We start from the raw sequence: 17,274 nt of genomic DNA, 5'->3' as shown, positions 1-17,274 counted from the left end.
TAGATTTATCCAGCTACCAATTTTCACAAAACCTGCAGAAACCTAATCTTTCAGCCCTCAACTCCTGTCAATCTGTCTGAACCCAGCTAAATGATTCAGAAGTTATTAGGGGAGCAGAGATGGACAGAGAGCACAGGTATTATTTTCTTGGGAAACCAAGCTAAAAACACAGAATCATAGAATCATTTAGGTTGGAAAAGACCTTTAAGATCATTGAGTCCAACCGTTAACCTAGCACTGCCAAGTCTACCACTCAACCATGTCCCTAAGTGCCACATCTACACATCTTTTAAACACCTCCAGGGATGGTGACTCCACCACTTCCCTGGGCAGCCCGTTCCAATGCTTGACAACCCTTTCGCTGAAGAAAGTTTTCCTAATATCCAAATTAAACCTCCCCTGGCACAACTTGAGGCCATCTCCTCTTGTCCTGTCACTTGCTACTTGGGAGAAGGGACCGACCCCCACCTGGCTACAACCCCCTTTCAGGTAGTTGTAGAGAGCGATCAGGTCTCCCCTCAGCCTCCTTTTCTCCAGGCTGAACAACCCCAGTTCCCTCAGCCGCTCCTCATAAGACTTGTGCTCTGGACCCTTCACCAGCTTCGTTGCCCTTCTCTGGACACGCTCCAGCACCTCAAGGTCTTTCTTGTAGCGAGGGCCCCAAAACTGAATGGAGTAGTCGAGATGCAGCCTCACCAGTGCCGAGTACAGGGGGACGATCACTTCCCTGCTCCTGCTGGCCACACCATTTCTGATACAGGCCAGGATGCCGTTGGCCTTCTTGGCCACCTGGGCACACTGCTGGCTCATGTTCAGCCGGCTGTCCACCAGCACCCCCAGGTCCTTTTCCACCAGGCAGCTTTCCAGCCACTCTTCCCCAAGCCTGTGGCGTTACATGGGGTTGTTGTGACCCAGGTGCAGGACCCAGCACTTGGCCTTGTTGAACCTCATACAACTGGCCTCAGCCCATCATTCCAGCCTGTCCAGATCCCTCTGCAGAACCTTCCTACCCTCCAGCAGATCAACACTCCCGCCCAACTCGGTGTCCTCTGTGAACTTACTGAGGGTGCACTCGATGCCCTCGTTCATATAATTTACAAGAAACCAGAGTAATTATGTTAGTAAAGTACATGACAAGACAGTCACACAGGAAAATTAAAGAGAAAAATGAAGTCAAAAGAGAAGAGACAATCATACTAGTATCACCTGTGGATATAATTTTTAGACTTTCCCACCTCTATAGATCTGCTCATTTTCCCTCTGCTGAGTAACTTTGTACAATAGCAACTATTACAGCTATATACATTTTTTGTATACTCAGTTGGCTCTTCAGGACTACTGAATGACACCTTCCCTGCTGCAAGACAGCCATGAACAAATGAAAGGTTCCCCTGCAACTTCACAAGCAGAGAAGCAGCTCCGGCTCTTATTAAAATTACACTGAATAGAGATTACAGCATTCATTTATATCATATATCTGGAAGTTCATGCCTGCTGGTTGGTTTCTGTGTCAAGGAGGCAAAATTAAAAAAAAAAAACAAAACCCACAAAGAAAACTGAAGTTAAGAAATGGGTAATAATCACAAGAAAATCAACAACTTCTGCAGACAGAAACTTTACACCAAGTCTTTAAACAATTTAAATCAAACACTGCCACAGTTTTCAAAGGGAAGGAATAAGATATATCTCAAAGGTCTGAAAACTGTGTTTTATTACATCACTTGTGCGAACTACTTAGATGAAAAAAAATTTATTTTAGAAGAACTCATTAAGAAGTCTTTTTCTAAAAAGTCTCTCTTTTTGCCATGTTTGTAAGAAAGGGGGTGATAATGCTTTCAGGAAAACCTCCTTCTTGAGAGGATGAGCAATCTTGCATTACTGAGTTAGAAAGGAGATGAATAACAAAAGAATATAAAAAAAGTCACTGATCAGGTAAATTGTACGACCTTCTTTGCCCTCTGTCAGAGAAAGAAGACATTCAATTAATTCATAATACAGGCAGGTATTTAATAGTTATGAAAGAAAATTTCTTTGCCACCAGGTATCACTGAGTCCAAAAGTTTGATGGGATCCCAAAAAAGAACAGGCAGTCAGGATTTATTAGAAGTCCCAAAAATTCACTAAATGGCATTTTAAATTAGAAGAATTACAAAGCCTATGGGTTTTAAAAGAACTGTTAACCAACTCAGAATCAACTAAGTTGGTTTCTCCTTCAAAATCAGGCATGAAAAAAATAATTTTTATTTGTCAAATGCTTGCAACTTGCTTTTAAAGCATCTGGTTGAAGCCAGCATCAGATACAGGAGATCAAACTACTCTCATCCAGAATGCCAACTCCTACACTACCCAGAACAAAATGATAAAGAAACAAAAAGAGACAGTTGTCTCAGCTCTGAGTAAAGATGTCCTCAAATTCCAGAAAATCATTTTTAATGGTTTTTGTCAAGTTACAGTACTTGCCTCTATCTCAAGTGAGAATTAATCCAAGTCAAATCCCTTTTCTGGAGAGCAGAAGGAGAAAAGAAAACAGTAGCAAGTATAGGATTTGTAACAAAACATCAGCAGCTACTCAGATTTTAATGTTAGCATCTGGATGACTGTTAATATGGCAGTATCCAAATTCTGAATCCAAATTCAGAACTAGTCCAAAAGGCAGAAAATAGTTAAACTAATAAAAACTATATGGCATCTGGTCTGCCATGTCCTTTGATAAGGCATTACTGCAGTCATATGAATGTCTGAATTTTATTTATTTAGGAACTAGATTTTCTGCAGCAGTTTTTTATATCCTTGCTTGATCCCTCTACAGTTCTTTCTATAGAGAGAGCACTAATCACTCCAATTATTGGGAAAAGTTAGCAGTGTGTTTATTTCATATTTCATTACATGACTTTTATAAAAAACTTATATTTTTAATACTTCACATAACACAAAATATTTTAATTTTTTTATTTGCTCCAAATGCCATTTTCACAGCTATCCTATTTATCACACAGCATAAAGGACATGAAGAAAACATAAAATCTGCAGTCTACCACTACAATATATTATCATTAAATATTGCAAAAAAAGATAAAAATGTAAAATCAAATCTTCCCCATACAGTTTATTTATATGTAACACTGAAAGAAGTGACTGCAAGACAGTAAAATAATATGCAACATACTCCATCTACTGGCAAAATAGAGCAGTAGGACAAAGTTTTACTATACAGCATCCCAATGATTAAAGAGATGCTAATGTTTTATGCGTTAACATGTATCCAAACCATTTAGCAATGATTAAGTTACCAGACACACCAAACTATACGTTGCTGGTAGTTTCCTTTTCCACACATGTATGTATAAAGGTGAAACGAGACCCTTCTCATCAGTGCCCAGTGACAACAGGTAATGGGCACAGACTTGAAATACAAGACATTCAATTCAAAATTAAGAAAAAGTAATTATTGTGAGCATGGCCAAGCCCTAGAAGAGGTTTCCCAGGCACATCGCGGAGCCTCCATTCTTACAGATATTCAAAACACAACTGGACACAGCCTTGAGCAACCAGCTCTGAGCAGGGGAGTTAGACTAGATGATCTCCAGAGGTTCCTTCCAACCACAGAAATTTTGTGATTCTATGATCTATGAACTACTTATATCAGGCTTCTGACCTACATCCCATTCTAAGTTCCCACCAGAACACTTGCACTTTTCTCAAAATACACAGTCGATATGGAAATATTTTAAATTATCTGTAGCAGAACTCTCCCAAATGGATTTTCAGAAACTTCTAGTAATGTAATACTTTTAAAACTCATCTATACTGTGATACACAATCCATCACAGGTGTACCTTCAACAAGGGAAATGGAAGTTGCAGATTAAATCTAACTCAGGAATGTCTATCACTGTGCCTACAAATAGAGCAACTATTTTGTGCCACAATTCTGACAGCCCATGTGGTCTAAGCAAATTAAAAAAAAAAAAACTAAGGTACATTAGAAAAATTAAATAAATCACAAAATAATAGATAACTAAAAAAATTAAATAAAGCTTCATACAAAATACATAACCTCAGAAAACAAACCAACACTCGATAAACTAACTGTCATTCTCTGCTGTACTAGCCCTAAACAGTAAACAGGGCTTTAAACTGGGTGAGGCTGTGTCCTGGTTTCAGCTGGGATAGAGTTAACTGTCTTCCTAGTAGCTGGTACAGTGCTATGTTTTGAGTTCAGTATGCAAAGAATGTTGATAACACTGATGTTTTCAGTTGTTGCTAAGTAGTGTTTAGACTAAAGTCAAGGATTTTTCAGCTTCTCATGCCCAGCCAGCGAGAAAGCTGGAGGGGCACAAGAAGTTGGCACAGGACACAGCCAGGGCACCTGACCCAAACTGGCCAACGGGGTATTCCATACCATGGGACGTCCCATCTAGTATAGGAACTGGGGACTGGGGGCGGGAATCGCCGCTCGGGGTACTGGCTGGGGTACTGGCTGGGTGTCGGTCGGTGTGTGGTGAGCAATTGCACTGCACATCATTTGTACATTCCAATCCTTTCATTATTACTGTTGTCATTTTATTAGTGTTATCATTATCATTATTAGTTTCTTCTTTTCTGTTCTATTAAACCGTTCTTATCTCAACCCACGGGTTTTGCTTCTTTTCCCAATTTTCTCCCCCATCCCACTGGGTGGGGGGGAGTGAGTGAGCGGCTGCGTGGTGTTTAGTTGCTGGCTGGGGTTAAACCACGACAGGCTGATGTACTGTCTGTACTCAACTCTGGTTTTAGAGAAGATGCTTGACATCCTTTAGGGTTCTCAAGTGTTTCATATGAATTGACCTTTTTGCAGCTATTTTCTAAAATACTGTAAACAAAGCTCCTAAAAAAATTAATTCAATAAGTAATGTTATGATTGGTAATTTTTTTCATTAGAGAATTCAAGTTCAAATAGCAGAAAAAAATGGAAGATTTTCAGAATTATTAATTGGAAAGTACACAGGTTTTATCCTGTGTAATTAAAATACATGAATCATTGTCCTTGTTACTCTACCTGTGTAATACATTTCAGTCTTTAAAAAAAAAATCTTAGTTCTTGACCATACAAAAATTTCCACTCTACCTCTAAAATTACATCTGTTCAGAAATCCCTTCTCTAAACTTGCTTCTTCCATTTAAACAATTGCAATCCACCATATAATTGGCTGCTATTCAAGCTCCCTACAATCTGCTCAGTTCTGCTCTCACCTTACTCTAGCTCATTCCCTCAAACACCCTTTTAAGACTGTTTCTCTTCCTAGTTTGTAGCCTCTACTGAACGTACCACATCAATCTTTAAGTGTGCCCATGTACTACTTGAATCCCTTCTGCAGATTTCTGATTGCTCATCAATTCCTGGTTCTCTCTCGATTACTAGATGCATCACATCCCTCCTGGACTAGTTATCTTGCCCAGACTCAACCTTAAAAGGCAGATTTTCATTTGATCATAGTCCCAAACACCACTAAGTCTCAAATTTTCTTTCCGCCCAACCTAAATCACCAAAACACTAGCAGGAACGGTGCCTTAACACTAACTTCTTTCTTGTTTACTGGCCGTTTCCTTAGTTGATGGTTCTAGTTTTCAAACAACTGCCACTGCATCCACAACATTAGGTGGAAAAGAGAGCAGAGGTACCAGAGCTGCTTTTTACACAAGTCACCAGTAATAGCTGCTATCTCTCTTCCCAAGAAATTGCTGGCTTGGAGGTCTAGAAACCCTACCGTATGCTGCACAGCACACAGAGCCAGGAAAGTGCTCTGTAGATCAGCCAGAGTGAGAATCTCCATCTTGGATTTCACAGGAAACTAAAAAAAAAAAAATTGAGATTCCCTTCCCTCCTCTCTCCCTTTTTGCATGAGCTGCCAAATGAATAAAGAACAGCTGGATTCACATCATCAATTTATTATATCACAATTTATTCAAACCACAACTCTCTACTATTGACTTTAATTCCTTTAACGGAAGAAATCACAGCTTCAGGAAATAAAACCATACACCTGTAATTAATTAAACTATTCGACATCAACACTATCATTCATATATAAACAATGTTAATCTCTGGGCAGTTACCATCATGCCTAGAAAACTTTCTCATCAAGGAAAAGCACTGTGAAGGAGAGCACAAAGACCAATGAAAATTCATCAGCTTCAATCTATCAGTTTCCCTATTAAGCAATAACTGATAATGCTATTAATAATATATTAATAATGGATTCCACATCTTGAGCAGGAAAGCCAGGCACAACTATCAGTATATCCCTCATACTCACTTTCTCTTGTAGTCTTTATTTTGTTTATAACAAAAATATCTGTAGTGTATTTACCTGTTCTAATCAACTTACCTCTTGAAAATAATTAGCAGTGCCTCTGATTACGGACACCACAGTCACTCCTCAAAATTCTAAAGATTTTGATCACTTAATTGGACTAATCCAGTAGGCTGCAGGGAGAGTACCTTAACATCCTCCAATAATGGGTACTGACTATTGAAAACCAGGTGCCATAAAGGAAAATACAGTTAAATTTGTAATCTCTTTTCTAACTTTTAGCATGATACTGTATGTATTGAAGATAGGAAGTAACTATAGTGCATATAAGAGCATGAAGCAGTGTGTAGGTACGTACCTGTGAATACACACAGAGTAAACAAATCTTAACACTCATCAAACAGATAAAAGTTTCTTCTCATTGGATCAGTTGTCTTGTACTGAAAACAGTCTTTTACAAAGAAAAATGTAATACTCATATTACATTAGAAAAAATTATTCCTTATCACAAAAACAGGAATCCTGCTTCTTTACACTTTTTGGGCAGAGATTTCATGTAGTCAGAAAGAGAGTATTTCCTAAAGTTCCACGTGTTTCATGCCTAAAATTACTTCTGGAAATAATCAGTGAACAGTAGTAGACACACATTTGAAATGTTCGCCATTCTCTAGTACCCCTAATTTTGCACAATTATCACCCAAGGTACTTACATGCACATTTATTTGCAGAGTTGGGCCACACCGTCATTGTGGGTTTTTGTTTGTTCCGGAAAGCCTCTTCAACTCTAGCTTCTGTTTTCCGTACAGTAGAACCATGAGGATTTATTTGTTCTGCTGTTACCGATAAGCCTGCATACAGAAGATAACCATACCTATTTAAATAAACCAAGCCGCATAAAACTATTGAATTTTAAAAGAAATTTGGAATACCATGGCTGCAATAAGAACACATCAATTAATATTTAGCTGGACATTCAAAACAAAGATTAGAATCAAGAACATTTGTTTTCTACTGACAAAATAACTTACTGGTTGCATGGTCTTAAAACTGTCAGCTCTGACAGCTTAGAAAAATATGAGTGTCTCTCACACTTCGGTCCCCAAAGATTGCACTCTTCTATCCATATTTCCTCTATAAAGCAAATTCTTATTGACAGTTTCAATTTTTCCTAATTTTAAGCAGATGATTTAAAGTAAGTGGCAATCCATAATGGCATTCTATGCCATATCAAAAAGAGTATCTGAATAAAAACCTTGTACTGTCACCATGATCTATGTTATGTAAAACGGATCCATTTCAGAGTCAATATGAGCTCTTAGATTAAGAAAACTGCAATTGTGCTTCTAACAAAAAGTCTGGTTTGCTTTCTGTAATGTAAGTTCATCTCATAGCTTCTACTATTTCAAACAGTTTTTAATTAAATTCTAAAATTGCAAACTTTCATATTGGTTAAGCACATTTTAAAGACAAACGAATCTCTGAAGTTTCGTATTTGTGAACTAGAATTTCCTATCCATCTACTACAACAGTCTTCAAAATGTCATACCATGTCTCCAATAGTAACCAGAACCAAGTGATCATGAGCTGACAAGAAGCTCCAAAACTGATGAATGCAGAAATTAAAAGATTCACAAAGGAACTCTCACCTAACAGTTAATAGTTACAGCATAAGTTTCTAGGTACCATTACAAGCATTTTCAACTGCACATCAAGCATATGATATGCTTGATATCCTATCAAGCATTTCATTACTCAAAACTTCCACCACTTCTAACTTGTTATCTGCTGTTTTCAACAAGCTGCTGCAAATTCCAATAATCTACTATACATTTTTTTCATTTACCAACTTAGAACTTGTTATCCTTAGATTTAGTCTTTCAACAACAGCACCTCATTTCGGTACTACAAGAACAAGAAATTCTAGTTTAACTTCTAGATAACAATTTTATTATACAGTTTATTATTCTGTTACACTGCAGTACTTCTGAGATTGGTCACCAATCTCAGTACTAAATAAAAATGGCAGATCTGTCAAAAAAACAGAAAATTTGTGGAAAAAGAAAGTGATGTAGAAATACCTTCCATTTTAAAACTATGTAAATTGCTAAATAACTTGCCAAGAGAATTGTGAAGAAAATGGATATGGAGCTTTTTAGCCTTAACCCTCATCTTCAGTATCCTGGAAAATAAATTAAGCGCTAATACATGGCACAATTCAGAAAATCAATGGCTTTTTAACTGGCTAAAGATTAAAAAGCCTATAGTATGTGTCACTTGCCTTCCAAACTCCTCTGTGATTCCAGACAGAAATACCTGATAACATTTCCAGAGAATCTATTAGAAGCCTCATGCAGACCAGCTTGCTCAATTCCATCCAAATCTCATGTTGAATGTTGAAGTCTTTCCAAATGTAGCCAAGAAAATGTTGGTCAAGATGTAACCAAGTACGGGGCATGTTCTTTTTGTCAGAAGACAAATTTCCTTTCTGATGGTGACAGCCACCCACTCTGACTCCATCTGTGACTGCAACACTACCTTGACCTCTTCTGAGGTGGTATTAATACAAGTTTTATATTCAGCCCCAAAACCACTAGTAGATTCCCATGATATACCTGGACTTTTTTTCCCCACAGTCCACTGTTTGCATTATTGCCCTTCTTTCACAATAGTCCTGTTGGCAAGCTAAGAATTTTAACTCTGGTAAGGCTTGAAGGTAGGATCCTTTATCAAGATGAGTCCAGAAATAACTGCAGAGGTTTTTTTTTTTCTTTTTCCTCATCAGACTGTACACATGCCAGTCTGGCACTTTTAAAGGAACATGAGAAGAGAAGTTTAGGGTACGCTGAGCTGAAAAAAAAGCCTGCATCATATAGTGAAGCACACTCACTGTGGCTTCATTCTCAACATTCATTTAAGGCCTTGCTTGGACATCTCTTACTGATATTAAAAAGAAGTATTAAGGGTTCAATTCCCCACCACTTTGTCAGGCAACAAGGCTGGCTGCCTGATTCAGCATGATTTCATTGGGTAGCTCCACTCTGGCAAACAGCATGTTATAAGCAACCACCCTTGCATTTCAGTGACCAGTTGCACAAAGCTTTTGGAGAGCAAAAGGCATAGTTTGCACTGTTTACACAATTTTCCTCAAGTATTTCCTAACTGAAACCTTCCATTATTTCAAAATATACCCTTATGAAGCATAGGGGAAGAAGGAGGATCTGGGGATCATTTCCATACCTGACCATCTGGTAATCAATCCAAAGAAGAAACCAGAAATCACTTAATCTTGTGGACATCCAATCAAAAGAAGAAAGTGCAAGTATATGCCTTCGTCGTCCCTTGCCCAAAATGTTCCAAAACATGGTACATGTCAAAGTCTAGACCAGCAGATGCACTGTGATTTTGCTGATCTGCTGTCTTGCTGAGTATCTTCTGTAGAGCAAAATGGGAGTAATGGCAAGGTTGATCAGCCTTCAAATCCCTTCCATCCATTACAATGATCAGTGCCAAGACTACATGCCTGAAGTACCATCTTCTTCATGTTCTACACCACAACCTTGGACACAACTCCTGATCCAGGGACAGGACAATCTCTTGCGCTTGCCTTACACCATGAGGCTTCCTCAGACCTCAAGCGCTTGATATATTTTTCTTCATTCATAACCAGTCAATCTAATACAGCTTCTTCCATGCATTCCAAATCTTCTGTCCTTGCTAATCCAGTAAGTGATCTTAGCCTTCCACACTCTGCAGATGGACCAACTGCAGAGTTCCTTTGCTCTTGAAACCACCACAATGTGGTCCAAGAGCATGAGCATCTTTGAAATGTGACTTGCAGGTATCTGCCACACTGTAACAGTTTCCATGCCGATGCGTAGAATGCACTTTGAAAACCTGCCCATTGTTGTATGTGAGCTGTTGTCACTCAACAACTGTACTGCTAGTCACGTATCTGTATCTGAAGGCCCACTAACCAGCATCTGACAACAGTATCTTCTTTTTCTGATTTAACAAGTTCATTGCATGACACCATCAGCCTTAACTATGACTTCTGAAAATCCACCTCTTTCAACAGGGTCTGCAGGTTTTGCCCCCAGAAATATATATTACTTGGCCACTGCCACAAAAAGAAGGGCAGCACTCCAGTTAGCTCTTGGAAGACTTGCAAGGAGAGACTTACAAGCTATATAGTCACACTCCGTAACAAAGAGCTCTTACAAACAGTTACTTTAACCTCGGAAGCAATAACCTTTAACAATCATGGGGGAGTCATAATGGATAATTAACTGAGCACAGCTCACAGTGTGACACTAAGGCCAGAATTGGGAATATTCTTATACTTCTAATAGAAAAGTACAGAGGAGAAATGAAGGCATTATATTAGTTCTATTTTACAACCATGGTGAATTACAATTTGTTCTCTTATCCACAATTCAAGACACACATTGGAAGCTTATACAGAATTAAAAAAAAAAAAGCACGACTGAATAGGAAAATAAAAGGAACTGTATCAGTTTAAACCTGGAGAAAGACTACAGATACTTGCATACTTCAAAGAAATTTATTAATAAAGGGTCTTCAATCTACTGATAGAAGTATTCCACGAACCAGCAGCTGTAAGTTAAGACCAGCCAAATTCAACCTAGAAATCAAATAATGCAGTTTTTTACCAAAGCAGGAGGCAAAGCAGGAAACAGCTTGCCAAGGCAAAGCTGGAATTACTGAAATCAGTAATCCCTAAATCAGCACGAAATTTTGTTCTGATGTTATAGTTCAGTGATTTTCAACCTCTTTCACTTTTCAGAACTTGAAAAATTTTCCATGGAGCTACAGATTTTTTCACGCAAACAGAGCCCTGTTCCCATACTGAGAATATGTCTGGGCTTCCGATTACCTTTTCTGGTCACTTTAGAAGCTGTCCACACACTTGGAGGTCTATGGACTACATGCTGAAAATACCTGCACTAATTTCAACAAATCTAAGTCAGTGATGTCCTCCAATGTAGGGGGCTATACTGCCTGATTCTGGACTGTTAGAAAGTCAACCTCATGCTCCCCTCAATGTGGGTGTAATAGTTGTTTCTTAATCAACAGATCACCAAAAGTACATTTGTGCACAGGCCAGGGTGAACTGAAAATCCACTGTTTTAAATGCCGTTCTCTCTAATCATAATTGTTATTACACTGCATTACATGGCATTTTTAGAATGCAGCTCTGGTTTCACCACATCTTCAGCTAGTACCACAATCCCAACATTTATCTGTCCACCATGTTCTACAATACTTTTTGTACCAATAGGCAATGCATCCTTCTTTTGTAAAGATGGTGACTTATTGGACCAGCTCACATAGTTGGAAAAAGTAGACAAGTTTCACACTCAGTCATCCTTTAACATGCACTGCCTGAGTCTGACACATATTCTATATTTCATCTTAAATTTTTATATAGCCATTTTGAAATTCTGTTTTCTATCCCATATATGTTGTGTTACGATAAATGAACTTAAACATACCTCTTTTTCTTCTCGCTTCCTTGATTTCTTCACACATCTTATTAAATTCTGGATCCAGTTCAGCAGCAATGATAGCATGAGCAGTGTCCTTCAAAGTACAAGCTCTGTGTCTAATTATTTTATCTAGAAAACAGGACAGCACGCTTGTTAATTTCCTCACAATTATGTAAATTCTTTACCATTTTATGTTGTTCTGTATTGCATTAGACAGAAGTAACTGGGAAATATTACAAATGTATGAAAATGTAGGTGGATCAATAAGATAGCATGCTCAAAAATCACAACCCAGCTATTTAAGAGATATAGTATTTTTCAGAAGTACAAATTGTTACTTTCATCAATAGTGGCACTTATAAACAAACGCAAACAGTGCGTGATGAACACACCTAAATCAACTTGCAATCCTTAGAAACTTGCTAGAATCAGCAAGTGTACCAGTTCCTACAGGCAGATCTACACAGTATAATGGAGTACAGTGCAGAGAGTCCCAAAAGTAACAAGAGACTTGTCCAGGAATTAATTTACCCACTGGGGTCTAGGAACATTCATACAATTATACTGCCTGCAAAATCATACTGGACGTCTCCTAAATCTGTAAGGTAGACCTGGCATGCTTATATTCCTCCCCTGTTTTTTTTTAACCTTAAATTATTGCTTGATTTTTATTTAACAACTGCTAGAAAATTCAAAATTGTGCTAAAACAGATTACTTTTTTGCTTATATTGAATAGCTATTTCTCATTTTAATCCATTGAGAAAAACTGGCAAGAAACAAGCCTCGAGTTTGCTACATTTTCACTTCTATTTGGGGAACAGGACAAAAAAAATATTGCCCACACTGGAAGCCTAAATGTGACTCATGAAAAAACATTTTTTCAGAGAAGACCAGTTCCCATATCTTTGAAACACACAAAAGAAATTATTCCAATGCTGTTGAAATTTGAAAAGTAATTTTAACTTAATAAATAAGCTTGTATGTGGAGAAAACTGACATCTAGAATGTTGCTTTTCAGTGAAACCTACAATACTCATTGTTTGCTTTTAGTACAAACATATTTAATTTGTCAATTCATCCATACTGAATTACTTTTTCCAGCTGATGGAGGTACTTCAACAGCAAACATCAACATTAATGTCTACAACATGTTATGCAATTAGCAGATTTAATTTGTTTTAATAATCACTGAAGACAACAATTAAGAGTATCAGTGAACATTTATTAAATAAGGTTTATAATTCTAGAAACAGCAAATTTTACAGCTGTAAAAACTGCTGAGTGAAAAAGAATATCCAGTATCCAGCTCAAATGAGCCCTACATATGTTTCCTGGGGAAAATCTAGTGCCACTTAAATCAACTGTAAACTAGAAATATTTACCCACATATATTTGTGAAGCATTATATTTTATGATCACAAAAAATAAACTGCATTCTTTGCAGATGTAATTTTGTGATATTAGACCTTAAAAAGTTGGTCAGATAATAAAGCTTAAGATACCCTCGCAAAAGAAAGAAAGAGGAAAAAAAAAAAAAGAAAAAAACCCAAAGAAAAATCAAATCAAGAGTATTTGATTGAACTACTATTTTCCTCATATCCTGTGATGGGCAAGGCTTTCCCACAGACAGTGCTTTCAAAGAGGTGAATACTATTGTGTCTAACACACAATGGTTATGTTTCCACACCTTTAAGAACATTTCCTAGTCAAACAATGGAGGGGAAGAAAAAAAAAAACCACCCCACCCAAATCTTACTATATGACCTAGCTGAAATTTTATAGCAAAGTACCGGGGGGGGGGGGGGGGGGGAATACAATGCCCCCCCAAAAAAACAAGGAAGCCAGTTTTGAATATCTGTACTGCATATAAAACCAGCTAGTCTGGTACTCCTATTGCCTTTCCAACTGAACGACAGGATAGAAGCAGGTACAGTATGATTCTTCTGCAAATTCAAGCATGAAGCAGAGGCAAGCACATATGCCCAGCTTTAGAGCATGTGAGCATTTACAGGTTAATATTCAGTTAATGCATCTGAATGCATGTAATGCTTACATACATAGACATGATGTGCTGTTTCACCAGTGTATTCATACAACAGCTCAAGAAATCTTGCGTGCCAGAAGACCAATACATCATTGACAACGCAGAGGATGGAACTATCTTTCATTACCTACTCAATGATGAGAAACTCCAATCCAAAACTTAGCCTAGAAATAGCCAGATCCATTTCTCCCAGCTCAGTCCTGACGGTAAGGAAAACCAAAAAATATCCCTATTTTGGTTCCCTAAATATATTTCTTAAGACTCTTTCTCTTTGGACAAGCTCAATGAAAACTTCTGTCACTAAACATTCCCCAAGCTGTCTTTGCTATTTTATGTTTCTGCCACACTGAACCTGCGACTCATGTCGTTTATGACCCTGAGCAGATTTGACCTTAGAAGTCTGTAGTCCCATAACACCTGCTCTAAAACTTCAAAAAACCTCTTCAGACTACATTTCCTAGAATTAAACAACCCAGCCTACAGGTCCACATGGCCTAAAAATGAGAACAAAGGATGTATATTAATGCCAATTTTTCCCAAAGCCCATCACAAAGTCACAAACATACATCAGTCGCATGCAGGAGGTATGTCTCATAGTCCTCATCTTCTAAACAGGCGCTCTTCAGACACACTCAGAATCCCAAATGTCCATTGGCTTTGATTAGTTCACATCAATTACACATTAGAAGTCCTCAAAAGTGCATTATCAAGATGATGGAAAACCTTTTGCTGTATTTTATCAATGTATTTTTTTTAGTTGTAAAACAAAATGCATCATAAATTGAAGAAATAAAAGTTTATTTTCCAAAGATATGAACCAGCACTGGTTTCAAAAGGCAAATGTGAAAAATGAGCATAACTATTTGACCAGACTATATTTTACCTAGTCCACACATGAGACCATTTGCAAATGCCTCAGAAAATCAAAAATTTGAGAAGCAAGAAAAATACAGAAAATCAGGCTTTAACCTGGTAAAAAGATTTCACAAGATTTAATGAAAGACTTTTTAACACATTTGACTATATTTGTAGATGGACCCAGATTTCCAAGTATCACATATATTAAATACAACTACATGAAAAGGGTGCTTTGTTGTGGTTGTTCTTTTACTGATGATTCTTGAAGCTGCCAATTGAAAGGCCTTCTTTTGGCAACGTACACTCTAAGGCAGCCCTAGCGAGTACACAAGATGTTCTTTCCTTACTTTGAGCATGTACAGCTTTTACATGCATTTCAATCTACAAATTCTATTTTAATTGAAAGCATCCCATCACACTTTGTCAAGACAATGCCTTCTTATCTCTCCTAATCAGCTGCAACTAACTTCCTTGCCTGATGATTTATCCTGTTTTATTTCTGTCCCCAAATACATAGTTCTTAATTTCTGTCTGTGAATTTAATGTTCTAAGCCAATGTGGAAATAAAGTAGGCCACTGCCAGATTGCATGCAGGATTCTCTATAGAGCTCTCCAAATTACGTTGGGGTTTTGTTGCATATACAAAGTCTATTCACTGAAAAGGAGCTATCAAATTTGAAAAGGAACTACAAAACCTAATTTATTAGAACACAACTCTGAATGCTGTAGTTCTCCTGATCTTATAATGTCCCCCAGTGTACCACATGCCTCAGAATACCACAAGCACAGACCCTTAAAGACTTGCTTATCCTAATTATCAGATAGCATGCAGTTTATTTAAATGCCTGAATAGTAACCAAATACATGATTAAATACCAGGCTTTTAGGTTTAGGTAGGCCAAAATGAAATAGGTCCTTACCTCCAGGATCTTTGTCCGGATTGTACTCCAATGCGTTGCTGCAGATCAGGTCAATATCTGTTAGGAAATCCTTGGCTGTTAAGTAGTTGTGTTTATCAATTTTGGTTATTACTGTTGATAGGTCCATTGGCTCTTTGATAACTTCAAGGTAATCTGAAACCTATAAACAAACAGCATACAGAAATGACACAGGAACACATGCATTCCATTTGAACACTGCCAATTTCACATCTTTATACTGTTATTCATTTCACATGCTTAGCTCTAATACATTAACTAAACATTCTGATTTCTAAACAAATTTATGTTGAAAACAGAAGTTTTATCAGACTAAATAAAACATAGGACTTCCAAAGCTACTTTTTCTTCAGTAGCTCACCAATTTATCTTCCAAAATGAATTTAATGGTATTTTTGAGGCAAAGCATTTTAACATAAATGTATTTTTAACTTTATTTAGACTGAACTATTATTTTTTTTTTTATATAGTGCTATAACACTGTCTTGGGTTAGAAAGGCAAAAACAATCAGCCTAACTCAAAACCCTGGGAAAAACTAGAGAAGCTATATTCTGTTCACCTTGTAGGTAAAGTTCTCATTAAACTGAACAGTCAAATTACCAGCTTTTATATATCTTCTATTGAATAGTTCCTTCAATCACTCGTTCAACAAAAAAAGTCTGGTTTTATCAATTGAAGACATTAGCCTGACTGTACAGAAGGGCAGTCTAAAAAGAAAGCCTTGTGTCATAGTTCACAGCTTAATATGAACTTAGCTTATAACCGGAGATTTAGCAACTACTAGGGTACACTAAAAAGTATTTAACATAATTAATGATACCATAAGGGTCTCAAGCTTGATAGTGAAATGCATCAGCACAACCACTGTAACAAAGTTCACCAAAGAATCTATGAATTTGTTACTTCAAGGAAAAAAACCCTATACTTGAATGTTTCAATGTGATTAAGATTACAATCAATTAAAAATACTGGCAGCCTCAGAAACAGTATTGCGTTTTTTCTTTTGAGATCACGCATGTATGATGGTGGCTGACAAAATACTTAAGAGTTAAATACATAATTCAGATCAAGCCATAATGGCTCCATAAGAATTTTTTTTTAATAAAGTATCTGTAGACATTCATAAAAAATACATTACAACATAAACCAACATTAATGCATTACTTCAGTGGACAGCAGTCTATCACCCAATTCCTTAAATATATACATTGAAATTTATGATGAAAAATTAAAATTGCAAAAATTCTCTTTTTGTCTCCCTCTATGGAAGCATGATGATAATTGGTTCAGTGATTGGAAAGCCAAGCCACAGGCTTCCTTTTCTTGTCAGCACATCATCAGAAAGAATCTTCACTGGAAACTGTAAACATTGCTGCTGAATTAGTCAGGAAAATCCTTGACTTATCATGTAGCAGCATTCTCTGCAATGGCAAGTAGGAGTGGAACAAACTTAACGTATTTTCTAAGTCAGTCAAGCAGACAGGCTGTTGTAGAAAAGGAAAGGATAGTCCTGTGCTTAAATGCACCAGGTGGGACAAAAAGAATTACATTTAATTTCTAGTGCTGTGATATATTAGCAGGGTTTTTGGCAAGTGTTTAAGTAAAAAATTCACATTTCAATTCTCTCCATCTA

The 17,274-nt window shown here is 37.2% G+C and overlaps 1 protein-coding gene across 4 annotated transcripts in view; it reads right to left on the bottom strand.

Annotated features, from left to right (window-relative positions):
* The window catches only part of ATAD2B (ATPase family AAA domain containing 2B), a 79,789-nt gene that overhangs the window by 15,199 nt on the left and 47,316 nt on the right, over positions 1-17,274 (bottom strand). For all 4 annotated transcript variants that reach the window (XM_052809319.1, XM_052809320.1, XM_052809321.1 and 1 more), the window contains 3 exons: positions 15,623-15,782; positions 11,806-11,928; positions 7,003-7,140 (listed from right to left, as the gene is read on the bottom strand). In XM_052809319.1, the coding sequence (XP_052665279.1) occupies positions 7,003-7,140; positions 11,806-11,928; positions 15,623-15,782 (421 nt within the window). The remainder of the gene's footprint in view (positions 1-7,002; positions 7,141-11,805; positions 11,929-15,622; positions 15,783-17,274) is intronic.

Source organism: Harpia harpyja, chromosome 15 (genome assembly GCF_026419915.1).
Source record: "Harpia harpyja isolate bHarHar1 chromosome 15, bHarHar1 primary haplotype, whole genome shotgun sequence".
Taxonomy (NCBI): Eukaryota; Metazoa; Chordata; class Aves; order Accipitriformes; family Accipitridae; genus Harpia; species Harpia harpyja.
Note: the sequence above shows the minus strand (reverse complement) of the source record. Positions and strands in the feature narration are given on the sequence as shown.